Raw genomic sequence first — 25,923 nt, 5'->3', positions numbered from 1 at the left:
CATGTTTCACAGGTCATTAGCGCCATCAGCAGTGCTCAGCAGTTACATTTAGCCGGTGGCAATTCAGAGTAAAGAGTCACTTATTTCAATCCTTTCATTATCTGGTGTAGAACATCTGGATTGACTGGCATCTCTCATGCTTGAAAATTTGAGTTGTGAATGTTGGAAAGCTTGCTGTTCGAGGTCACTCCCGGAGCACTTCACGTCTAGTAGAAAGCTAATTGGAAACTAAGCGCTGTGCCTTTAAAGTTTAACGAAGTAAGCGGCAAAACTTCTGTGCAAGGCGTTTTCCCTGCAGATGTCAAGCAGTATAAGTCTCAGCACCCTTGTGACTCTTGCATCCATAACCATGAAAACAAAGAGCAAAACCCCATTAATAATTTGCCGGCATCTTTTCACAGTAGTCGCTGTATGCATTGATTTGCCATCCTCATTAGTATCACAGTCAGATCCTGTAGGGACGTCTATGTCTGGTCTTATTGCTATAGGTGTAGTGTACGGACATGTTTGCATGCAGGTATGAGGACACCTTAAGTGTAAATGTGAATAGAGTTAAGCTGAGGCAGGAAACCCTCTGCTTTCTCATTATCTGTGTTCTCCTTTATGGTCTATTGTTTAGCTCAGGCCATCTCAGGAGAAGCCGTCCTCCAATCTGCAGCATCTCTGTCCTGCGTTGCATCAAGTAGAGAGAGAACCTGGTATTTATCTCATTTACTCCACTCCGCTAAACACTGCACAGAGGTTTCAATGTCCCAGGCCACTTATTTCTTATGGCTGCAGTGTAATTCTCACTATAAATCCAATATAGCTATTTTTGGTATCCAAGAAAACGATGCTCAAGTACCGACTATTAACTTTAATTTTATTTTTAAGTTTCTCGTTTAGGATGGTAATGACTTCCATGAATAATATTGAGGAAACATTACCTGTTTGGGCATAGCCTCTCCATAACAATCCTTTACAGTATCCTGAGACTAGCGTTGACTATCTGATGACATGTACATGAGATGCACGGACAGCCTGCCCTGTCTCCCTGTGGGAAATAATGGGTCAAGTCACCGCCGAGCATGCGCAGCCATCCATCTACGTTCCTGATTGAGATTGAGTAGCTGTGAATATTCAAATTGAATTACTCTACTAAATTACCAGCCCCAGCTCTTCGCAAACCTCCAGTATTCCTGGTGATCACTCATCCCACCGTAAGGCCTCACTAAATATATTAGACGGGGGGGCCTGGAGGAATGGCATAAGAATATTCTCATTTTGTATTCAAATAAACAAAGCGCAAGTAAGAATGCTGAGTCAGCAACAATAAAATATAGAAGAGAAGCACATGAGACTGGCGGAGAGGGAGAGTTTGCAACTGCATGGCACGGTGAATAGTTATTGGCAGTGAGATGGATAGAAGTCATTAGTGTCGGCATAGTGTTCATATGCTCATAATTAGCTGCACGCAAGGTGAAGTGGTGCCGTAGGATGGTCACTGTATCCTCTGTGTCCTTTCATCAGCCAAGAACAGACAATAGTTCTACAATACTGCTGTTTAGTTGGTCCAAATTGGTGGACAAAATCAGTGGACAAGGCTATATCACTTGCAGGGTTGCATAGTTGATAAGGTTGAGTCCATCAAGTTCAATGAGACCAGGTCTTATGGTAAAGGGGAGCCACAATGCAGCTGTCTTTACTGGGCAATAGGTAGAAAGTGAATGGTGGCTTCAATGAAGACTTGTGGCCTTTCAACACTGAGAGCCTTGCTATAAAAAAGACAATATTCCACCAGATCCACTGCCAAATTCCTGCCTTTCCGAATAGTTTTCCCCCTCCTTGTTGAAGCCTTCTCTTATGGGGTTACTAAAATGTAAATCGCTTCATTTATACGCAGCATGCTCCAGTGCATCCTCAAGGGATTAGTGAAATTAGATGTCACTAATTCTTACCATGAACACTGGTTCAGTGACAATGTATGGCAATGTATACCATGCAATTAAAATAATGTCAATGTGCACATACATATAAATAGCAAGTATAGGCTCACTTTATATACCGTAAATACATCCCTTATATTATGTTTTTTTTTTTTAATACTTCTGTGAGCCTCGTTAGATGATAGTCGCCTCTGATTTAAGGCTATGGGTAATAAGTATTAGGAAATTCATGCATCAGTAGAGATGAGTGAACCTCGAGCATGCTCGAGTCCATCCGAACCCTATTGTTCGGCATTTGATTAGCGGTGTAGGCTATGTAGAAAACATGGATATAGTCATTGGCTGTATCCATGTTTTCCAGACAACCTTAGAGCTTTATCCAATTTCAGCAGCCCCAGCTAATCAAATGCCGATCATGCGGGTTCGGATTGACTCGAGCATGCTCGAGATTCGCTCATCTCTAGTCTTAATCCATTCTTTGTTGGAGTTCAACACATCAATTTCACTCCATGTAAAAAAACAAAAAAAAAACAGCTACTTTCTTACAAACACAGCGCCACCCCTGTCCTCAGGTTGTGAGTGACATTACATTTCAGCTCCATTCACTTCAGTGGAACTGAGTTGCCAAACCCAAACTGAGGACAGGAGTAATGCTTTTTCTAGAGAAAAGCAGACATGTTTTTGAAAGCCCAGAAAACCCCTTTAATAAATCTCATAATTGGTTGAAACGAAGACATAAATTTTTGCTATGCATTGTACCAATTTAAAAACTACACTATACTGTGTATATATATATATATATATATATATATATACACTATACAACTACACTGTAAGTTATCCACGCGAATTCTGTAGTGTGCATATACCCTTAAAGGGATTATCCAGAGCTACAAAAACATGGCCACTTTTCCCCCTACTGTTGTCTCCAGTTCAGGTGCGGTTTGCAATTAAGCTCCATTTACTTCAATGGAACTGAGTTTCAAAACCCCACCCAAACTGGAGACAACAGTAGGGGGAAAGTGGCCATGTTTTTGTAGCGCTGGATAACCCCTTTAAGGGTATATGCACACTACAGAATTCGCGTGGATAACTTACAGCGGATTCCATGCGCTCTCCGGATGAAAGTTCCGCCCTTCCCATAGGCTGCATTCTATGCTCAGGCAGCTTCCGCCATCCGTCCCAAGAATTGACATGACAATTTTTTTGGGTGGAAGGCGGAATCTGCCTGGGCATAGAATGGAGCCTATAGGATCGGTGGAATTTCAAGCCGGAGCGCGGAGGTGGCGAGCAACGGAATTCATGAAGTTATCTGCATGAATTCCGTAGTGTGCACATACCATAATACCTGACATTTTTCCGCCATATTTGAAATGAGTAGAGGTGAGAAAAGTCAGCAGTTATTGTATCATTATGATGTGCTCCATAATTGACAACTTTTACCACCACAAATTAGCACACATCGTTTGACAATCCTCCCCAGCACTGAACTGGCATGCAATGTTGAATGCAACATAATACAACATGCAAAATGAGTACTTGTTGGCCAATGTGTAAATGTGCCTGTGTGTCCTATGTAAATACTCAGTTTTTGCTTTTCCGTATGTTTTCTTTTGTGGCCTGTAGCTCTTGGGACACAGATGTAATATAAAACCCAGGCTCCGATCACATACGCCTACTTTCTGCTAATGCAATGTAATGGAAATTGACAGGTTAGCCAATTCACTGTACAAAAATTCATTGCATGGATTGATTTATTCCTTTATCCCATCTCAATTATGTTCTATAGAATTTAATGGAACCTCAGCTTATATGTTTTGGCCATACAGTAGAGAGCCTGGGTAGCGGAGAAGACCAATTAAAACAGTTTTATGCCATTTGCTGCCCCATTTACATAGTATGGTTGGGTATGACAACTGCGACCAAGGACAGATATCTAAGGACATTTTGCACTTTGTGGATGATGTAGTTGGATGGCTGTTCATAGGAAACAGATCTGCATCAATGAAAACCCAGACCGGGGATAGAACACAGAAGAGATCAGCAATCTGTTGTGTTAACTGACCAACCATGAACAAGTAATGCAGGAAAAGGTTGTCTACAATCTCTGATATATGGCCAGCTTACTGTAAGTGATTGTTCACACGTGGCAGATTTGTCGAAGAAATTTTGAGGACGCTTGCATTTTTCAAAGTAGGGGTTTTCAGACATCTATGTACATGCTGTTGAGATGTATGGAATATCAAAAACATTATTCAACTTGACATTTATACTCTGTATTTTACTGTATCTGTCTTCTTATATAACAACATTGAACACTAACACATGTAGAGCAATGGGAGAGAGAGTGGACCGATGGGTGGGGTAGGGGATTAGATATTCCATATACGGCAAAGGCGCTATTACGGTTAATGGTGTTTGGCTTTACTTTGCCGATTACTGACTATTCAGGCTGATAATCATTTAGTGTAAGGCTATGTTCCCACAACGTAAATTTTCATAAAACCATGGCTGTTGTACAACGGCTGTGATTATTACAATAATATACGTTACCTTGCCGTCTGGGGTCCCGGCCGGAGTGTACATACATAGTATACGCTCTGGCCAGGATCCCTAGCAGTGCCGCGAACAACTGACATGTCGGTTTTCTGCGGCCGCTATTCATTGAATAGCGCCCACAAAAAAACCCTGTCAGTACACACTATGGAGCGAGCGCCCGCATCAAATTTCTGCGGCGCAAATGATCATCCGGCCGGTACTGCAGTGCCAGCTGGGATGATCTTTTCTGTGACCCTGCCGGGTCACTGAACGGCCGGTCTCTTACGTATTGTAAACATAGCCTTATAGTGCATGTATAAAGGCAACGATCAGCCAACATGCGTAATGTCAGTTGATCGTGGTCTTTCAACATGCTGAAAAAACACGATTTGGGTTGCAGCGGTGTGCCGCACACTGCTCCGTGTAACAGGAGCGGCAGCAGCAGATCACTGCTTACTTCAGTGGGCCCCCTGCGTCTCCCTGCAGCCCCTCCCACTTCTCCCTGCTTGCTTTTTGTGCGTATAATAGCCTGCGAACAAGGGGGGAAAAAGTGCTGAACTGACATGTCGGCACTAGCTTTCCCTTGATTATCGTGTCATGTAAAACGGCTTTAGCGCTGCAGTTTACTATGTGATTTGGGGTATATGTAATGTATGTAATGGCTAACAGAAATTTTGTGAGAAACTAAAGTTGGACATGCACATTAGACTAAAATGAACTGTGTATGGTGGCCTCCGAACTCTCCCCAACAGGTGGTCAACATGCCTGATTATTTTGTACTCACACCATAGTGTGGCAGCGGCCAACTTCCCTCTAGCTGATCAGAACACGTGCCCACATGTCAGCCAAACACAGCGAACGATCGTTCATTTTGATTTTTCAACGTGTTCTCAAATCCTCGTTGGCCGTTCGGTAAAAAATCACAGATCGCCTTGTGTAAACAGTCTTTCACAGATTCACCCCATGTGTGAGATGGTCTTAAGCGATCTTAAAACGATCACAATAACAATTTTTTTAAACAATTTTTATCTTCGTCTAAACGCTGATCATATAAAAATCAAATAGTTGCTTCAAAATCGTTAAACGATCGATTAGGAAAATTATCGCTCCATGTAAACGCACCATAAATTAGCACCACTTACCATGGATCTCTTAGATCAACACTCATTTAAAGACCCTCTCATAGGACTTGACTATCTTGCGGGCAGAATCACACAGTTGTTGGATCGTTTGTGCAAACAAGCATTAGCTCCTTCGTCAGCTAATTGGTTAATCTACACACAGCAATAATGGCTAGTCACTCCTTGTCATAGGGCCTTTACAGATTGACCTGGAACCTGGAATAAATCATCTGACAATACTGACCAACATCCAAGTCACTTCTATACAAAGTTGGATGTTAGCGGCTGAAATTTCAGCATTCGTAAAGGAAAGCAACAAAGGCACCCCATTTTTTGGCACACTCTATCATCTATGGCTCATGTTCTCATACTACCATACTTTGTGTAGCCCCTCAATTTCCATACATGTGACGTGCCATCAATATGGATGACCACAATGGGACTTATGTCCATCCTGTTGGTGAGCCGAGACAGCATTTTTTTAGTTTTTAAAAAGGTCCTTTAGAAACCCAGTACCCATCTGGTATCCTGGACATTAAAACTCTGTAATTCCCTGCCTCAGTGTATCAAGATTTTTGCGACCTATTGCACCAGATTTTTGCAGCACAGAGTTTATCTCCTATGCCGTTTTTTTTCAGGTTGTGCTTTGTTTATTCTATCCCTATAGCAGAATAACAAATGCAGCCGCAATATGCAAACCTCACAAAAATAATAGAAACTGTAAATCTCCTTTTAGAAAATTTAGGATAAAGTAATGTTTCCTGGCTGCTTAGCATAGTGTACACTCCTCAAAGTTATGTTCAGCTCTAGTATATATTCATGGGTTTTATGTTATGAATGTTTGGAATCAGAATGAACTGTTCTGGAAGACACATTGAGTAGTGACTCTTTCCCCTGAAGGTCTTGAGGCACTGTACTAGAGAACTGCCATTTTATTAAATCAGGTCCTTGTGAAACTCATGTATTTCTGTACTGGAATAGAAAGCATTTAGAAATAGCAGACAGATGAGAATATATTTGACATTCATGGTACAATGCACCAAGGCATCCAATTGTACTACTTTAACCTTAGATTCCCGGTATAGACTTACTAGCTTGGAGGAGAAGCTTGTTTCTTCCCAAAACTGAACAGTATAATATCACATTTGCTATCTGTACCATTCTGTCAACCATTACTGAAACGCTCACCTATTAAGCGAGTCCTCATTTAGTTGTTTCTCTTGAGTGTTCAGTGTTGAACACGTTCATTCTTATACTTGGCCTTAAACATATGTTGTAATGCTAAATTAGATCCATCTGGTCAGCCACTCCTAATTTTCATTTTATTAGTGACATGTGAAGAAGCACTCCAGTTTTTTTTTTTCCTATATAATGATGACACACTAGTATTCCTGCAATGTCATCTGTTTCATCCCAGCTCAGCTGCAGCCATATGTTTCATTACCACAGCTGGGTCATGTGACCATCAGTCTGACAGCCAGAAAATCACATGCTCTAATCCAGTGTTCACTAACCTGGGACTCTTCAGCTGCTACAAAACTACAACCAACATTATGACAGCCAAAGACTACAAGACTGCATCAGGTATTAGATCCCTCCTGGCGGCTTTCGGGGCATGGTCCTCAACAGTGAGAGTCTTCTTGCTGCCACTCTGCAGATGAGGGTCCAAATGAGTAGGACCCCCAGCATTAGGGTTCTATTCCACGGGCCGCTGGGGGCCCGATCAATAATGTAAATGAGCGCCGATCTGCTAGATTGGCACTCGTTTACTGGGCCTATTCCACGGCCCCATAATCGTTTAGCGAGGGCTGCAGGCACATACAGTAGTTTCCGATGTCCTTGCAGCCCTTGTTTAAACAGCATACATTACCTAACCATGCTGCATTGCTTCTCCTGCCCTCCTTCTCCCGGTTCCGCGCACAGCAGCAGCTTCGGAGCGCCCTGTCTGAGCTGACAGACCGCTCGGCCAATCACTGGCTGCGGCGGTCCCGGCCAGTGATTGGCTGATCGATCTGTCAGCTCAAACAGGCCGCTCCGAAGCTGCTGCTGCGCGCTGGACCAACAGGAGAAGTACAGGAGAAGTACAGGAGAAGCCCTGCAGCATGGTTAGGTAAATTATGCTGTTTGTGAAATCGTCGGTCGCCCCGGTGTGCACCGCTATTTTACACAGCAATACGCAGTCGATGCCCGATTTTAGGTTTGCACCTAAGTAAACGATCAGCCGATGACACGAACATCGGCTGATCGTTGTCTCTATTCCACGGAGCGATAATCGGTCTAATCGGGCCGATTATTGCTCCGTAGAATAGGCCCCTTAGGCTCCTAATTCGTTGCCTAGTGGGGTCTTTGAAAATGACCACAGATAACCCTGTTTACTTGTCTTCCTTGATGCATTGTAATCAATATGTTTATTATTATTGGGTTAGCTAGAATATTTGTACAACACCAGAAGCATACATATGTTTTGTGTAATGTACATTATAAATATAAATGTGGATAAAGATGTGTCCTTAAATTTGATGTTTTGTGGTGGATGTTGAAGGCAATGTAATTCAGTACAGATGGGCTGTGTTCAGTACAGTATAAATTATGCCATTACCTTAAAAAGCTAAATTTCTGTACAAAAAAGCGTAACTCATCCCCTAGAGCTCGTCCCTGTCTAAAACAGCAAAAATCTTTAAATTTGTTCCCATACAGTTCAGCCGCCCCGCACCACCAGGGAGAACGAACAGGGAAAGTCATTTCAAGTACCAACACATCCTAACACCTCTTATTCCCTTGCACAAACTTCATCCTATCGCTGTTTGCTTTGTGCATCATACTAGCCTGTAGCTAAGGTAAAGTGTAAGAAGTTGGCGCGCACAAGTCAATAACAGATGGCCAATCCCTATATTTGCCTATCTGCCGTTTTGGCGCTAGCTGCGTAATATTACTACTTTGGGCTAAATACATTTTAACAAGTGTTTGTTGACTTTATAGGGTTCAGTTCCAGGTTTATGTTCATCCATAGTGTATTCTTTTGTGGTAGGAAGGATTTTCTCACAGCGGTTTCAAGAGGACATGTCATTCCACCCAGCATGTCTGTTTTGACTTGTGTTTCCCATGGAATAACATTTTTCTTGGAGTTACCGATCTACTTGTCAGTTCTTATCATTGTCGATAATTGTAAACCGCAAAAACGCAAGATCTGGTGCTTGTTCAATAGTAAATCTGTCCTGTTGCCTGTATAAAGTGTTGAATACTTACTGTATACTGTACATGCAGGCTGAATCCCAAAAATAGAAATAGATGATAAAAAGCAGAGGTCCGCTGGACAGTGCCGACTGCCAAATCTGTGTTGTAAATACAACCTTAATGTATTTTTTATGGCCTGTTGAATACTCTTCTCCTTTCTAAGTAATTTGTTCTTGGTTTCATGTTTCGGCTGCTGTATCTTGGATTAACGCTATTTGCCAGACATTAGTCCCAAGTTATTAATAGTTTGTTTTTCCTCACGATGGGCATCTCTAAAATAATAGGCCCGATCCTGCCTGACACATGATCAGTACGGTGGGCTTACACATAACTGGGTAAAGATAGGAAATAGCAGTCATTACGGTAAACTTGATGATGTTGCTTTTTAGTTTTATATACTGTATACACAATAAAAATGAGTTGTCACTGACTGTAGTATAATAACAATAGTTAGGCATGAAAGTAAAGTGCAGTGGAAAAACATATGCCAGATTTATTAAAGGGGTTATCCCGCCCAAATCTTTTTCTTTTCAAATCAACTGATTTCAGTATGTTTTATAGATTTGTAATTTACTTCTATTTAAGAATTTTAAGTCTTCCTATACTTATCATCTGCTGTATATCCTGCAGGAAGTGGTGTATTCTTTCCAGTCTGACACAGTGCTCTCTGCTGCCATCTCTGTCAGAGATGGGAACTGTCCAGAGCAGGAGAGGTTTTCTATGGGGATTTGCTACTGCTCTGGACAGTTCCTGTCTTGGACAGAGGTGGCAGCAGAGAGCACTGTCAGACTGCAGAGAATACAACACTTCCTGCAGGACATACATCAGCTGAAAATAATGAGAAAACTTGAGATTTTTAAATAGAAGTAAGTTACATATCTATATAACTTTCTGAAACCAGTTGATTTGAAATAAAAGATTTTCGCTGGATAACCCCTTTAAAAGAACCAACCCTCTTAATAAATTTGATCTATCTCACTCAATATTTTGAACTCTGCTTACACCAATTTCTGGCATTTAGTATGTTAAGGCTGCCAGGCAGCTGGGGGCCATGTCTGCGGAGTCCCATTGACTTGACTTTTTTTTTTTAATATATATATAAAGTTGCATTTGAGGCAGAAAAGGGTGAAAAGTCGCACGTTTTTGCATAGACTACAGCTCTATGTAATATATATACAGCTGTACCAGAGGGAGAACCGCTGCTTGGTATTAGCGTCCTGGCTCATAGAGGGGAAGGCCTAGTTAGAGATTCCCCTCTATGATGTTCATAGGCCCTAAAGGGACAAGACTTTTAATGGAGGATACTGCTGGAGATGGAACATCTATGTAATAAGCATATCCCAAAGACAGAAAGGGCTATTACTTATGAAGGCCTCCTGAGCCATTGCTTGCTTATAGGCATGATTTTTCTGCATTGATGTACCAGGGAGACAAATGACAGCACTGAGTGAGACTACAACGTGCTGTCAGCTTCAGGTTGTATTACATAAAGACAAAACAGTGTTTGGTTTTTCCATCATAGGAGCAACGATGGTTTGCCATAATATATTGTCACTAGTTGTGTTTATTCGAGGTGTTTCAGAGTTCTTTAGTGCATCGGGTAGATTTTGCAAGTTACATTTGGGAATGTGGACATTACGTTATCTTTTTTTGCTGTCTTCTGCCATTATTTTAGAGGCCTCACCCCATATAGACACCACCACACATGACAAGATAGAAGGAAATCAGCAATGTTGGACTTGTCCATTCACATATCCCTCTTGTGCTATGAGGGAAATAGTGAATTTTGTGCTGCTGTCTCTCTATGTACATGTCTATGACTGTTCACCACAGATGTGATCATACCAAAGAAATACTCTCTTCAATGCCCCTATCCCTGATTGCCTAAAGGGATTATATCCATAAGCCAATTGCCTACTTTAAAAACATTATATTGATTTCTATAGCTGCACTTTTGCCACAGTAATAGAATTATTGCCCTTTCCTCTTCCATTTGCAAGAGGTAATTGCCCATAGGGGTTATATAACCTGTATGCTAATGTCTCATTGAAGAGTAGTATTCTTTCATTGAGTGCCAAGAACTTCTTATGTAACACTGGATTGTTTCCACTACACACCTTCAAAGCTGAAAAGTACAGGCGGGTACCTATCTAGAACCTGTCACTGGCTGCAGCGCTGAAAGCTTCTACTATGTGTTATATAATTTTTTTCCCATCATAAAATAAGGAGCAAGAAACCACTCTATATTTCTCACCTAGACATAAAGAGGACCCCCTCTTTCGAGATTTTTATTTTCTTTCAAATTTTTCATTGTTTCATCCTATCTTTGGTGTAAAATTGGCCTAATCTTTGAAAAACCATCCATAAAATATAGTATTGATCAGACACCAAGATCCTATTAGGGCATATGTATAGATGTCATTATAACTTATAGCAACTATGCACGGAATACAGCTAAAGAACATATCGTAAAATCAATCTCTAGTAAAATTTATGTTTGTTTTTTGTTTTGTTTTTTAATCTCCTGTTATGTTGGCAAAATCTGTTCTGGCCTTTTCTGAATTAAAGCAAATCTAGCATAAACCTTGCCCATACAAACCTTTTAGTATGGGCACATGGGTGCCACAATGCTGGATTCAATGATAGGCCCTATTTCTTGATCTTTTGCTTGAGATATTGTGCTTTTCAAAGCAGTAAATGAATAGATATGAGTGTATTGATATACCGTATGTCAGGTCCTTTCTATTCTCTATATTATTTCCCATTAAAAACCCCATACATGGAGAAAAAAAAAGTGTGAATATCGCCTCATACTTAAAGATCATAGCTTGACAGATAACTACAAATTGGTTGTCTGAGGTCTCAGTTTTCAACAAGGAAAAAATCAACGTTTACAAAATTATTGCCAATGTCAGCGATGTGCGTTGCGTCTTTAGTGTTGAGCCGATGCTTCGGGGACTGGGGAAAATGTAAGCAATTGTTGGGAGTTCAGGCAGTGTTGTAACAGCAGGGGATCTGTTATAGTTTCCAGCCCTTTCACTGCTTGCACACAGTGATGTGCTTGTGTCTCCCGTATGCCAGAGGGGCAGGCAGCAGACTTGTGTCACTTTGCATTTCAGTGAAAGTCACAGAGCTTTGTCGTCTTATGAGGCTCACTTTGTCTCAGAATATATAGGCTGCATGGTACATACTGTGTTTTTCCAAAAATAAGACATCCTCTTAAAATAAGACACCCCCATTATCCTTTCTAATTAGCCTAAAATAAGGCACCCCCTGAAAGTAAGGCCGCTAACCAACTACCCGAACCCAAAACCCAAAACCTTCCAGTGCTTATCAGCTATTGTTACTGCTCTGGACAGTTCCTGACATGGACAGAGGTGGCAGCAGAAAAAATACACCATTTCCTGCAGGACATACAGCAGTTAATAAGTAGAGGAGGACTTGGGTTTTCTAAATTGAATTCATTACATTCTGGTACCAGTTTGTAAAAAAAAAAAAAAAAAGAATATATATATATATATATATATATATATAAGTCCCCTTTTACTTTTACCATTTTTGTGTGCATGTACTGTATGTACTCTAGAATTCATGGCTGTCCTGACCTAATAGTTGCTGCAGTTGGGTAATAGGCTTCGGTGCTAATGAATGGTTTTATTGCAGAGGGCAGACACTAATCACTGCCAAAATCAGGAGATCGCTACTGAATAATGCAGTGTATTTCTCATTAATAAATCTCGGGGCTCCATAGGATGTTCCCTGTGGGCATGTTCATGAATACTGTTGCAATGACAATGCCAGTCCTCCGAGATTCCCTCCCTCACCTTGTGGTTTAATGTTTGTGTTTTTCTGCAGATACCCTCCTGGATGACTTCCTCCTCACGTACACCGTCTTCATGACAACAGACGACTTGTGCCAAGCGCTCCTCAGACAATATCCTTAATTAACTGGAACAGTCATGCCCCTGACTCCAAAGAATGAAAAGCAGATGCCGAACATTACAGGCAAATGGCATCTGGTAAATTGCTGTGAAAGGATACAACTGACACATTAGTCTGTTCTGTGGTGGCTCCAGATCAGGATAGGATGAAGCCCTCCTGATGAATAGGAGCAGATATCTATAATCCAGGATACAGAGCAGCGCCGTGTCATTTCCCTCAAGGTTACTGTCAGGCTGTGTTTAGCAGACAATATGGTGTAGCCTTATCTGCCAAGAACGCATTTAATTCATTGCAGTCCCATCATCTGCCTTCAATGTTTGCACCTACTGTATCTGGTAGTGCTATTGTTGAACTAGTTGGCTCTAGGATTATCTTTGTGTTATTAGATAGTACCTATAATGTTGTTTAGGATAGGCTGTCCAGTGTGTATATGAGGATTAGTAGTATTGCTGGCTATTATATTTCCTGTGTATTGCATTTTACCCTTAGTTACCCAGCGCCCTCTGCCAGCTCAAACTCTAGGTGTCAAATCTTCTTGAGCTCAGAGTGGATAGAAATTAGTCTCTATGATAGATCCCATCCACACAGAAGACAGGGCATTCTGCTTTCTTGCCTGTCTGTAGCAAACCCGCAGGAGTAGAAGCAGCTTGGATGACATTATAGAGCAGTACTTGAGCAATCTAAGCTGTGAATCTATTTCTAGAGTGAGACAGAAAGCCAAAAGTGTGTTTGCTTTCCCAACAATCTTCCAGCAATCCCTTTCCTACCCTCCCCCCCCCAATGCCTTTTTCCTTTTCTAGAGATTTCTATGGACTTAGTGGGGAGCATAAGTGGAGAAGAAAGCATTTTCTTCTAATAAGATATATTATAGTTCGCTATATTCACTTTTACTATTTCTCTATGCGAAATTGTTTGTAATACCAGTTACCTTCATAAAATGGATTATTAGCTGAAGGCTTTTTTAGAATTTGTTAGTGGAAAAAGCGCTAGCATTCCCACAATCGTCACAGTATCTGGTACAGACGGAGAATGTTCTTGCTGATTAGCCTGAAGGAACCTGAAGTCTTTAACCCACTGTTCACACCATGTCCAACATGGTGGATTATTATGACTTCATCCCAGATATCAGTCCCTCGGGGGACACTTTATTACATCAATGACATTATAGGAATTTGCAATATTTTTTTTGTCTTTACAACTCAAACGATCCTTCTAATAACAATATATGACATCACCATCTCTTTATAGAAAATAATGGCGGTTCTACAGTATTTCAGCTTATTTCTAGAACAAACACATTCATCTTTCTTCTTTTATTATCTCCAGATGTCATACCTTGTTTTTGTCAACTACAAGTAATAGACAGACAGATGGACAGGTAGTTTTCCAGGAATAATAACGAAAACAATGACAAGCTGCTGAAGCTCTATGGGACTTTTTATACGGCAAATAGTCAATTGTAAAACAAAGGCTCCTCAGTAGTCATGTCTAATTTACTTTGTTATTAAGGGGCAATAGAAGCATAGAGCTTGGTTAAACAAATTCTTTTCCAGTCTCCAAGCACATTTTAGAAATACTTGAAAGAGATAGGACATGCCTAAGGCACATGTCAAGCACTCTCTATCAAGTGTAGAAGCTCTGGTATTCTATGCGAATGATATAACATACCTTGATCATAAGTAAAGAGACGAGGATGGCATGCAGAAGAAAGTAACCCCACATCTCTCCTTGTGTGACAGGTCCCTGATTAATTGTTTTCTTTTTCTGCTTCAGGGGATTTAATGCATTCCAACTCTTCACCCACGTGCCATGTTCATGTACTGACTTCTGAGAGGTAGACCGCTGCAGGGTGTAGAATATAAAGCTAATCCATGCGATAGTCACATTACCAGATCAAACATAGGGCGGCAAACAATCCAGAGAAAACATGTTACCTGCAGATATGTTTTTTTTAGGTGCAGTTTGAATGCTGGCAATTAAAACTTGTCTACTCTAGCATTGTCATGTTCTGGGGCAACCACATAAAATACCTTGACACGCCATCAATCAGTTCCATGGAAATGAAGAACCATGGATTCTTCCTCTAGTTGGTTGCACAATTAAATAGAAATACCGCGTCTTTTTGGAATAGTAAAATGTATACAGTAAATAATTTACAGCAACCAAGAAATGAGATGCGGGAAAGAAGTAGGGATGGCTTGAGTTTTGAGATACTAAAGAAGTGTGAGACACTGCATGTGCAAAAGGAATAAAAAATAAATAATATATATATAGTAAGAAAAAAAAAGTAAGGTCCCATACACATCAGTGATAAGTTTTATGAAACCTCTGTTTTTGGTGGAGCCAGCCACTTGAAAGGGTTATCCAGTGCTACAAAAACATGGCCACTTTTCCCCCCTCTCTTGTCTCCAGTTCAGGTGTGGTTTGCAATTAAGCTCCATTTACTTCAATGGAGCTTAGTTTCAAAGCCCACCCAATCTGGAGACAAGAGAGGGGAAAAAGTGGCCATGTTTTGTAGCACTGCTTAACAACTGCCCACCCAATATGGAGACAAGAGAGGGGAAAAAGTGGCCATGTTTTTGTAGCAGTGAATAACCCCTTTAATATGGTGTGGAGGTCTCCCATGTTGGATCAAGCATATTGGATTGCAGCTATCCGACTGGGTTTGGTTTTGGGGAAATAAGGTGTCACCCGTTTTTTGAGCGCCTTATTAGAAAAACAGGAGAATAAACGAGAGAGATAAATGGAGACTTACAACTACAAATACAAGTGCACTTTGTTGCCGGTTTTGCATTGTTCCATTTTGCATTTCTCTGTACAATGGTGGTGCTATAGGATCACAAATGACTGACACAGACAAATGACTATGATATTAATGCTCCTAAATTGAAATACTGAGAAAATGGAAAAAACACATGTAACAGAAATGCTGAATTTAGTTAGTGTCATTGGCCTTTGATCATTTAGCCTGGATGTGCTCAAGTACTAGCAATTTGCAGCCTAGTGATGGCTTTTTCTGGTGACAGTCCTCTCCCCGGTAACAGAGAGCAGAGATTGATGCATAGCAGCAGAGAGGAGTCACTTCATTAGCTCAGTAGTTTCGGGATGCCATTCGCCTCTTCTCTGTAATCGGTTGCTCTTTTAAAACAGAATGTTTACTTGTTGTTCCTTGACCTGAAATTACCTATTGTGCCAAGAAATACGACGGCAAGGCAGACAGCCCAGAAGCCCTGTGCACAAAGAGGAAGGTCTTGCTTCTTGCATCCCAGTGGACTGCTTTATACAAAGACTGGTTACATGACGATGAGCATTCCAAGTTATTTCTAAAGGTGAGCGATGAATCCAGAAGTGTGCACTAGTCTTTATGGAAAATGCATTCACCAGTGCCTTGGGAAAATGCCTCAATGACCATGGCTATTTTTAATTTCTGTTTATTATGCAGGATAAAGCTTCTTTTCTGCATGGACATATGTACATATGGGAGGGGGTGGGCAATGCATGCATATTTTTTAAGAAGCGGCACTTTTTCTAGATGATTGGTACATTATGGGACATGGTATACACTCTTTATAGTAATTGGCATTGAATGAGAAGGCTAATGACTGAACAGAACTTGGACACACAAAGAAAAACATTTAAAAATATATATTTTTACAATTCCTTTACAGCGGAAACATATATGAACTAACTTTTGATTACATGTTACACATTATTGGGAGAATCTTTCCATAGCAATCAAGTAGCTCAGATGGTGACCGAAAAGCAACATTGTTCTAGAGCAGTACTCTGAAAAGGGTATGTGCACACTAAGGAATTCACACCGATAACTTGCCGTGGATTCCGCCACTTGTCCCCCCCTGCTCCTGCTTCACTGTCTGCCCGTCCCATAGATTCCATTTTATGGTCATGCAGATTCCGCCATCTACCCAAAGAATGGACACGTTAATTTGCCTGACCATAGAATGGAGTCTATGGGACAAGTGGACAGTGAAGCGGGAGCGAGCAGGGACGAGTGGCGGAATCCATGGCAAGTTATCCGCAAGAATTCCTTAGTATGCACATACCCAAACAGTAAAGACTATGCAGGCTGTCTCTTATACAGTATTAAGATAAAATGTAAAAAGCAGGAAAACTATGCTGCCATTGTTACTAATATAAAGCTTTCAGCACATGACCACATAAGCATAAGCCTGGATATTTAGTGCCAAGGATGGGATTGGGTGCCATTTTAGTGGTTTAGGAAAGCCTTTCTATGATAGAATTTGCTGATCTCCCAGGAGACTATTTGATCCCATCCTTGGCACTAAATGTATGGCTCTTGCACAATACCAGCTCATGAGATAATATAAGAAGTATTGCTTCCTCTATTTCTCCTATCGAAGGTATTAAACCTGACCATTGATACAACATTAAAAGGGATTTCTGGGATTCTCTAAAAGCTGTGCACAGGCTGGAGCCTCCTCTTAAAGGGGTTATCCAGCACTACAAAAACATGGCCACTTTCCCCCTACTGTTGTCTCCAGTTTGCGTGGGGTTTTGAAACTCTGTTCTATTAAAGTAAATGGAGCCTAATTGCAAACCGCTCCTGAACTGGAGACAAGAGTAGGGGGAAAAGTGGCCATGTTTTTGTAGCGCTTGATAACCCCTTTAAAAAAGGGGAATTCTGCACATGTCCTGTGTCTCATGCCTGCGGCAATGATATCATGTAAATTGCCTTTTTGATGCCACAGCCATTGTATCCTGACTGACAGGTAGCTAAAAGCTTAATATTTGGAAAGTGTATGATGTAAGCAACAAGCAGTAAGTCTTTACAGCAGTGGCAGAAAGCAGCTTCATCCAACGTAAAGCATTTGCTGTAAAATTATAGTCTTAGTTCATGTTATAAAATGACCATTTATGGTGAAAGTTTTCTGCAGTATATAGAATACACTATTCATTACCAGAACTTGTCCTCCTAAAGACATACAGTACTTCTACATGGTATTACACATTGTCACATTTGCTGTGATTCACTGTACAGTCTTTTGTCTGCCGGAGCCAAGAGTTTAGGTCTGGGCCTTTTCATTATATGCGAAGTTAGGGTATTATAGGACGTCATTTGTTATACTGCTGTCATTGTACATGTGAGCATGGTTAACCTTCTGCTCCCGCTGTATATCACCGGATTACAGCACAAGCCAAGTGTTATAACAAGAGTGACGGGACTTCTCCGGACACTTTATGTAATATAGTTATGTAAAACAGCATACATAAATGTTAATACAGGCTTATAGGGCATATTTGGCTTTAATATTATCAAACATAAAATATAAGCAGCCTTCTATTCCGTGATCAGACATCGGCTGCTTATTCTTCTGCTGGGATCACAGACGTTCTTGTTGTTTCATCACTATTATTTCAGCACCGCATTGTGTTCTCTGATATTACTCGGTAGCCACCAGTCAGGAATGCAGGCCGTAATAAATGAGGCGTGATGTTTTCACGTATGTTTTCCAGACTCTTTATCGCTATGTGCTGGATGATGTTTATGAATACCCCATCTTAGAGAAGGAATTAAAAGAATTCCAGAAGGTGCTGCGGATCCACCGTCGACAGTAAGTTTTATGATAGAAAATTCCCTGGAAAATCCGACAAGGGGTTCCAGCAATGTTTAAGGATTATATGTCATTTCAAGGGCAAGAGTTCACTGGATATAGGATTGGGAAAGGATATTAGTGCAGGGAATATATTATCCACTTGCCCATTTGGGGAATAGAATACATTATCCCTGGCTGTACAATAGAGGCAGCCATCCTCCCGTTGTAACCAATATCATAGTTATAAGAATAGCTTCTACCTTCTTGAAGTTCTGATTTATATATCTATATTATATGAACCCAGCATTATAGTCTGTGCTATAAGAATCCTCATAGTCTAATAGGATTGCTGCACTTATTCTATGACCCTGACCATTGTTATTGTTCTTCATTTTGCAGCACTGTTGATGAATACTCACCACACAGAAAGGTATTGCATATTTTATTTACTATACCATGTCTATCTTTATTAAGTGTAATATATCGCTATTACCATCAGGCAATAAAGTGCTAGAGATTTACTGTTGTAGATCATACTTTATAACCTGTATGGTGATTGACAGGGAGCATATGTGCATTTATGATACCAAGGCAATAGATTATGTGTAATAGGTCCATCTAAAAAAAAAGAGCAAACATGTATATTTCATACGGCGTACACAGCTGTGCAATAAAATGTGTGTTAGGAAATTCTCCGGCGTACTTCCTCTGAGATCAGCAGCACAATTTGGCAAGGAAGCATTTAGGGAACAGACAGCATTGCTGCAGGGTGGATCCTTAGTCGGAGGGTGGATGGTCCCCGGCTGAATGTGGCCAAAGCTTTTCTAGGAAGTAGTAATAATGGCAGGAGAATGAATCAAAATCCATGCAAACGTCACAACTGCTATTGTATACATGCATCGAAGTCTGGCCATAGTTCAGGCCAGGAAAGGTTTACCCAGTGTAGTGTTCCTGATGTTCAGTGAATGACCTTTTCCATGCTGACCATGTTGCTTCTGCCATGTTCTGTGGACTGTGAGGTTATATTGGACATAAAGGGAGGAACACACGTTATGGAATTTCCTGTACTGATATAGGGTATGTGCACACTGAGTAATTTTGACGGAGAAACTGTCGCAGAATTCTCAGCTCGCACTCGCCGAGGATGAAAGAATCCGCCGGTGCATAGAATGGAGTCTATGACACGGGCGGAGACACGCCCACCCGCCGCAGTCTGCGAGCGGGTGCGAGCTGAGAATTCCGCGACGGAGTTTCCATCAAAATTACTCTGTGTACATACTCCGTGTGCACATAGGATGAGTTCTGGTACAGGGTTGCAGGTTACTGTTGTCGTGAAATGCTTAAAGGGAAGAAGCATCTAACCTGCTGATATGTCCCTATTGATCACTGGGCGCTGAGGATGAAGTTTCTTACCTTCCTCCTTAGTGCCGTTTTGTGGATATTAGCAGTTTATTTAATATGCTAATGAGGTGTTTTGGTGCACTGGGGACAGGGCTACCACTGATCTGCCCCCGGCCAGCCCACCCCTCCTAATGAATATTGGGGTGTGCTTTACGTCGCTCTGCCAATATCAGTTAGGTGGGCTAACTGGCCGGGTTAGATCAGTGCACTGAGGGCGGCAGCCCCGTCCCCTGTGCACCAAATCATCTCATTAGCATATTAAATATGCTGTTTCCATAAGTCACGAATTACAGAAACAACATAGCTTATGGGGCTATACAGTTTGCACAACTTCCATTAACCTCTAAGGAAGCTGCTTAAACCGAATAAGGACCACCACTATGACTTCAGGACCACTTCTGGAAGCTGCAAGTAGGCTGGATTGGGCCAGGGGAGCCCTTGATCTGTGGACATGCCATAAGAGTCACTGATGGGAGTACCCCTTTAACATACTGGAGGCATAAGTAATGGAAGCTGTCATTGATCAGTGTGTTACAGAATACATTAACTCCTTTACTATATTAAGTGTGAAGCACCAAGGAAAGATTTTGTATAGTTGCTACACCATAAGGAAATGTTGTAAGAGGGTGCATCTCGCCTTTTGATAATCTCTACCTGAGAACAAGCTCCTGTATTTCCTTCTGTAGAGGGGAAGGTTTGATGAAGTGTGAAACAATCTTATTTCTCGCCCTCAGTCATGTTGCTGTCATCCGTTTCCCATGCTTTGAGGATGTATGAAGCGCAAAATATCTAATAGTATGCGCTAAGGGAGTTTCCCTTTTTTAATTCCGGGAGTGTGCTTACTGGGAATTCGCCACAATAAAATAGTTCACCAGTATATTGTTCTCAATCTTGTGCCCGCAGAATAGAGCTCTCTTCCACCAATTCAGCTTGAAGGAGAACTGGCTGCAGCACAGAGGAAATGTGAATGAAATAGAGGGAAGTAAGTATAAGCGGCTGGTGGGTGGTGGAAGCGATAAACCTCATAGTTTACCCCAATAGATATTTTAGCCATGATGCAACATTGCACAAGAACACAGTGTCTGCACGTATCTGCATCTGCGCAGGAATGGAAACACTTCCTAATTTTTTTTTTCATATGTGATTAATGACTCCATTTCAATAATTTAATCAGGAATGTAATGTGTAGAATACATAAAAACTCCATAGGGAATTGGTGTTCCCTACAATGATTGTATGGGACTGGTAAATGACTGCATGTGCAGTGTAAGCTCTTTTTCTATTGTACATGAGACTGTGCTGCCTACAGTATACAGTGGGTAACCACAAAAGAGTTCTCTATACGAGGGCCAGGGGAATAGGTTAGGAAATCATGATTAATATGGTTATGTTAACACATTTCCCCATTTACAGACATTTTTTGACACACTATTTTGCATTTGGATTTTTTTTGTCCCTTTTTATTTGTTTATTTCTTTTTATACTTTTGGCCTGTGCACAAAGATCCATTTTCACATTAACTTCAATAACAAACCTATTTGGGGTGTTTTTTGAACTGTAAAATGGTTGGTTTTGGGACATTTTATGGTAAAAGAAAAAGAAAAACATCCATCTCGAATACAAGTTATGTTTACATATTGTTCGTCCAGCCATTAGATACCAAAAGACCATTTTATGGTACAGAAGACTGGCAAATAAATGGCTGTCTTTTCCAATTGATAAAAGAGTTGTCCAGGTTTAGAAAAACATGGCCACTTTCTTCCAAAAACAGCACTTCTCCTGTCCTCAGTTTGAGTGTGGTTTGATTGTAGTGACACAGTTTTTTTCAGAAAAGTAGCAGTGTTTTCTTCTTATCCTGGATAACCCCTTTAAGTTCAGTAGAACGTATGGTAAATGTACACGTTGTATCATGTAAAGACCATTATTTTAGAAGACTAGGGCTGTTATTTTAAGCAAAAGACAGCTTGGGGAAAAAATTGCTGTTTTTTTTTGCAAGTGAAACAGAGGACTAAAAATGGTATGTGAACATGACCACATTGTGCACGTCCTATATATACTTTCAGGATGGTTCACGATTACTCCTAGGAAATGTGATTAGTACGTCTGAATAATTTAGGGGCTAAAATGAGTTTTTTTTCATCAAACTGAAGATGAATTATAACTTGTGAGATTACATTAACATACACTTAATAAACAGCAGATTTAAAGGGGTTTTCAGACGTAATGATTTTAATGGCTTAATCATCGATCACAACAGCTTAGCCATTCCTTGCAGTGCAGTGGACTCTCAGGTACCGCAAATCATTAGTCTTACGTTTCGCCAAGGGGCAGAGTTCCCATTACTGAACAATATTTAACCTTTATCCATTATGGGCAGAAAAAAAATAAAATTTTTGGAATTTTATATAGATACAGCTTGGAGATTTAGAGCCTTATTACAATGTACATTAACAAGGCGTGATTTTGACGATGCAGGTTAGAGGGCTTTGTTTTTTATTTTCCGGCCTCCTTCACAAAATTCCAGACTGCCATCATCGTAGGAGCAAACTGCTTCCTCGTGCGATGCCACATCATTTCACACTCCACTGACTTTCCAGATAAAATAAGGGGAGCACGGCTGGAACATAAACGTACAATAGTAATTGTGGCACAGTTATACGCTTCGAGCGAAATCACTTTAAGAATCAGCGCAGTGGGGAAATGTGGAAAGTAAATATAAATTCTGATTTATTTATTGCTTAAGGGTTTACATGCACTCCCAGTGCTGAGTGCTATAATCAATAGTCAAGGTACACGGATGGGAATCTACTCGGCCTGATTTTAGTGGCTTCCCATATGAAGCCTGTATCATCTAGTTGCAAAGATGCAAATCACCATTCTTTCTGTAAAAAGAGAATTATCAGGAATGTCTGGTTTTATTTATCCTGTGTGCTTTACGCCGTGGGACCTATAAATATGTAGTTTTATTCACTGATCTTTTTCTTCAATACTAGTAGAAAAAAAAAGCAGATTCATGGATTTCACGTTTGCATTTAGTTCCCAGCGCAGTATAATGCCTGAAGCTCTAGAATAAGACAGTAGGAAGCTTGAATAGCTGCTGTTTGGCTTGATAGCCTCTCGCTTTCATTTACCATACATAGCAGGAAAGCAGGAGCTGACAGCAGCAGAGTTTTATTGAGTTCTCCTTGGAATGCTCACCATCTCTCCCTGCCTTTTTTGTGCAGTTTTCTGCCGCGTTTACATAACCGATCACTCCTACGTCAGCGTCAGGATGAAGGTTTCCACTTCTGTGCAAGAAATCTTGAAGATAGTGGCTGAGAGGATACAGCATCCAGAAGAGGACCTGGCTTTGGTCACTGTCACATTTTCAGGGGGTAATTCTGCTTCCATGCTTATTCCACAATTACCAATGTCTTTGAAGAATAATGGCTGACAATTTCTAGCGCAGGTATTCATCCTCCCCTGGGGGAGCGAGCTCAGCTGTGTGACCGCACTTAATGCCGAGCATTTCTAGTGGAGTTCTGTTTCCATGGCGACTGCTAATTCGCCACTCATGATAAGCACCGTGCCTCCCGGGCAGGGGTCTGTTCTGTGTTTTGTAAATATTTTCACTAGTTTTCTGCAATCTGAGACCCAAACAGAGCATATATTAAAAGTGCAAAAATCTCACGTTTGTTGGATGACAAGAATTCATCATGACATTTGCCTTTTTCTAACACTGTACTAGTTATGGAGCATTTCTCCTTGAAATGACTGGAAATCACCAGAACGTGTCGGTCCTTATGTTGCCTACTTCTGTCATGTTGTTAAATTTTTATTTAGCCATTTGTTCTTCAGAGAGGAGCAGCAGTTGACAGCTTTGAAGGCTATGGGCACCTTTGCTTTGTATTTGTTTTTTGAAAGCAAAATTAGGCAACATTTTTAAAAAGTCTTCATTAAAAATTTTCTACCATTTAGAATCTGCTTAGAGAAAGTTAAACCAATAAAATAATTTTTGGACAATACAGGGGTTACATTTACATAGATATATTACAGAATTAAAGCGTAACTGTCATTTCAGGGCCATTTTTCTGAAAAGATTAAATATCAACAGTACAAGCGATTTTAAGAAACTCTGTAATAGGTTTTATGTACTAAAAGAGTTTCCTTCTGTACTGAAAAAGCAATCTCCCAGCCTCCCCCCTCACATCAAATGAAGCAGGATTTCTGTCTCCATTATGTGGCTATGGAGAGGGGAGGGGCTGTTAGGAGTGACTGAGCACGGAGCAGTCCTGCAAAGCACAACACCCTGCAAACTTCTCTCAGTAAGTTCATAGATAAGCACTGACCTTTCTGACACCTGAATTTAGCGTTTTAGGTGCCCAGACAGTCTACAAACAGCTGACCTTCATGTCACCTCTTCTGCTCCCTCATCTCCCTCAGCCCCTCCCCCCTTCATAGGCTTACAATGGAGAGAGCAGAACCCGTCTTCACTGGCTTCTCTGTAATGAAGACGTGTTTGCCTGATAATGTACAGATAAGAAGTCAGGGGGGGAGGCTGGGAGATTGCTTCTTGAGTACAGAAGGAGGCTTTTTTGGCTGATAAAACCTATTACAGAGTTTCTTAAAATCGCTTATACTACTGATTTCTGCAATAAAAAAAAACATGACAGTTACTCTTTAAATAGTTAATATAAATAAATAAATATACATAAGGAGTGAGGGACCTGCTCAGGTGACACAAGAGGCAGTAAGTGTTTTTTTGCAGATAGTTTAGCCATTGTACATAGAATTAGAAAGTGTTGGGTGAGCCAGTTACCTGCCAATCTCTAAGTATAGGTACAAAGCGCATGGAACCATCTGACATATAGGGGAAGATTTAACAAAGGGTGTAAAATATTCACTAGTGTAAACTGTCCATAGCAACCAATCACAGCTCAGCTTTCAGCTCTGGTGATATCAAAGGGGAACTGTGATTGGTAGTTGTGGGCAGTGTATATTTTACACTCTTTGATAAATCTGGGCCATAGATTAAAGGGGAGGAAACAGCAGGGGAGACAAATTTAGGGAATGTTATAAGTGTACCTAAAGAGATGAGTCTTTAGGGCACGCTTGAAACTGTAAGTGTTGTTCATGAGTGTAATGTCTTTGGGTAAAGCATTCAAGAGAACAGGTGCAGCATAAGAGAAGTCTTGGAGGCAGGAGTGAGAGGTTCTCATTATGGAAGAAGTCAGTGTAAGATCATTAGTAAAACATAGAGCACGGATAGGATGGTGGATGGAAATTAGGGAAGAGATGTATGGGTGAGGAGTTTCAATTGAATCCTGGATTTAATAGGTAACCAGGAGAGAAAGATGAGTCTGGCTGCTGCATTCAGGATAGACTGGGGAGGGGAGAGTTTAGAGAAGGAAAAACCCATTAGTAGAGAGTAATGGTGTGTTTACACAGACCGATTTTTTTAAGTCAAAGCCAGGAATGGATTTGAAAAGAGGAGAAATCTCAGTCTTTCCTATTAACTGTTCTCTGTTTATAGTTTGTTCCTGGCTTTTGCTTCAAAAATCTGTCAGATAAATATCTTTGTGTAAACGCACCCTAAACCCTTTTACATGGGGCGACTGTGAGGAGCAAACGAGTGCTGTCAGCACTCGTTTGCTCCTTGTTCTCCACTTGCTGCCGCCGCTATTACACGTGGCAGCAGTGAACGGGTAAGTGCAGGGGGCTGCGAGAAAGTGCGGGGGGTTGCCCGGGTGATCACTAGATCGTCCGGGCAGCCCATAGCAGATAGCAGCGGGCTGCTGCCGCCGGTCCTATTCCACGGAGCGATGGCAGCAGATCGTTGCTGTATGAGTCCTTTGTCTTTCAACATGTTTAAAGACAAACGACTGCAACGATCAGCCGACAACGTTCATGTCGGCTGATCGTTGCTTTCTATTACACAGAACAATTATCGGACGTAGCGCCTTTAGAGTAGTCAGGATGAGAATGGATCAGGGCAACAATAAGAGTCTGAGCTGTGTCTATAAGAAATGGGTGTATTCTGGAGATGTTTTTGAGGCGTAGGTGACGGGAGCATGCAAGAGTTTGAATATAGGGAGTAAAAGATAGATCAGAGTCTATCATAACACCAAGACATCAAGTTTGATGCACAGGAGTTATGCCAATACCACAGACTAAGAGTGTGGACGTTTTGGTCTCTCAGTGAGAGCA

At 41.0% G+C, this 25,923-nt stretch overlaps 1 protein-coding gene across 2 annotated transcripts in view; it reads left to right on the top strand.

Annotated features, from left to right (window-relative positions):
* The window catches only part of RAPGEF5 (Rap guanine nucleotide exchange factor 5), a 226,007-nt gene that overhangs the window by 176,553 nt on the left and 23,531 nt on the right, over positions 1-25,923 (top strand). For both annotated transcript variants that reach the window (XM_069958818.1, XM_069958819.1), the window contains 6 exons: positions 12,674-12,752; positions 15,945-16,089; positions 18,257-18,354; positions 18,736-18,766; positions 20,641-20,719; positions 22,962-23,111. In XM_069958818.1, the coding sequence (XP_069814919.1) occupies positions 12,674-12,752; positions 15,945-16,089; positions 18,257-18,354; positions 18,736-18,766; positions 20,641-20,719; positions 22,962-23,111 (582 nt within the window). The remainder of the gene's footprint in view (positions 1-12,673; positions 12,753-15,944; positions 16,090-18,256; positions 18,355-18,735; positions 18,767-20,640; positions 20,720-22,961; positions 23,112-25,923) is intronic.

The sequence above is a fragment of the Dendropsophus ebraccatus genome, chromosome 2 (assembly GCF_027789765.1).
Source record: "Dendropsophus ebraccatus isolate aDenEbr1 chromosome 2, aDenEbr1.pat, whole genome shotgun sequence".
Lineage (NCBI taxonomy): Eukaryota > Metazoa > Chordata > Amphibia > Anura > Hylidae > Dendropsophus > Dendropsophus ebraccatus.
This window is presented reverse-complemented; position numbering and strand designations above follow the sequence as displayed.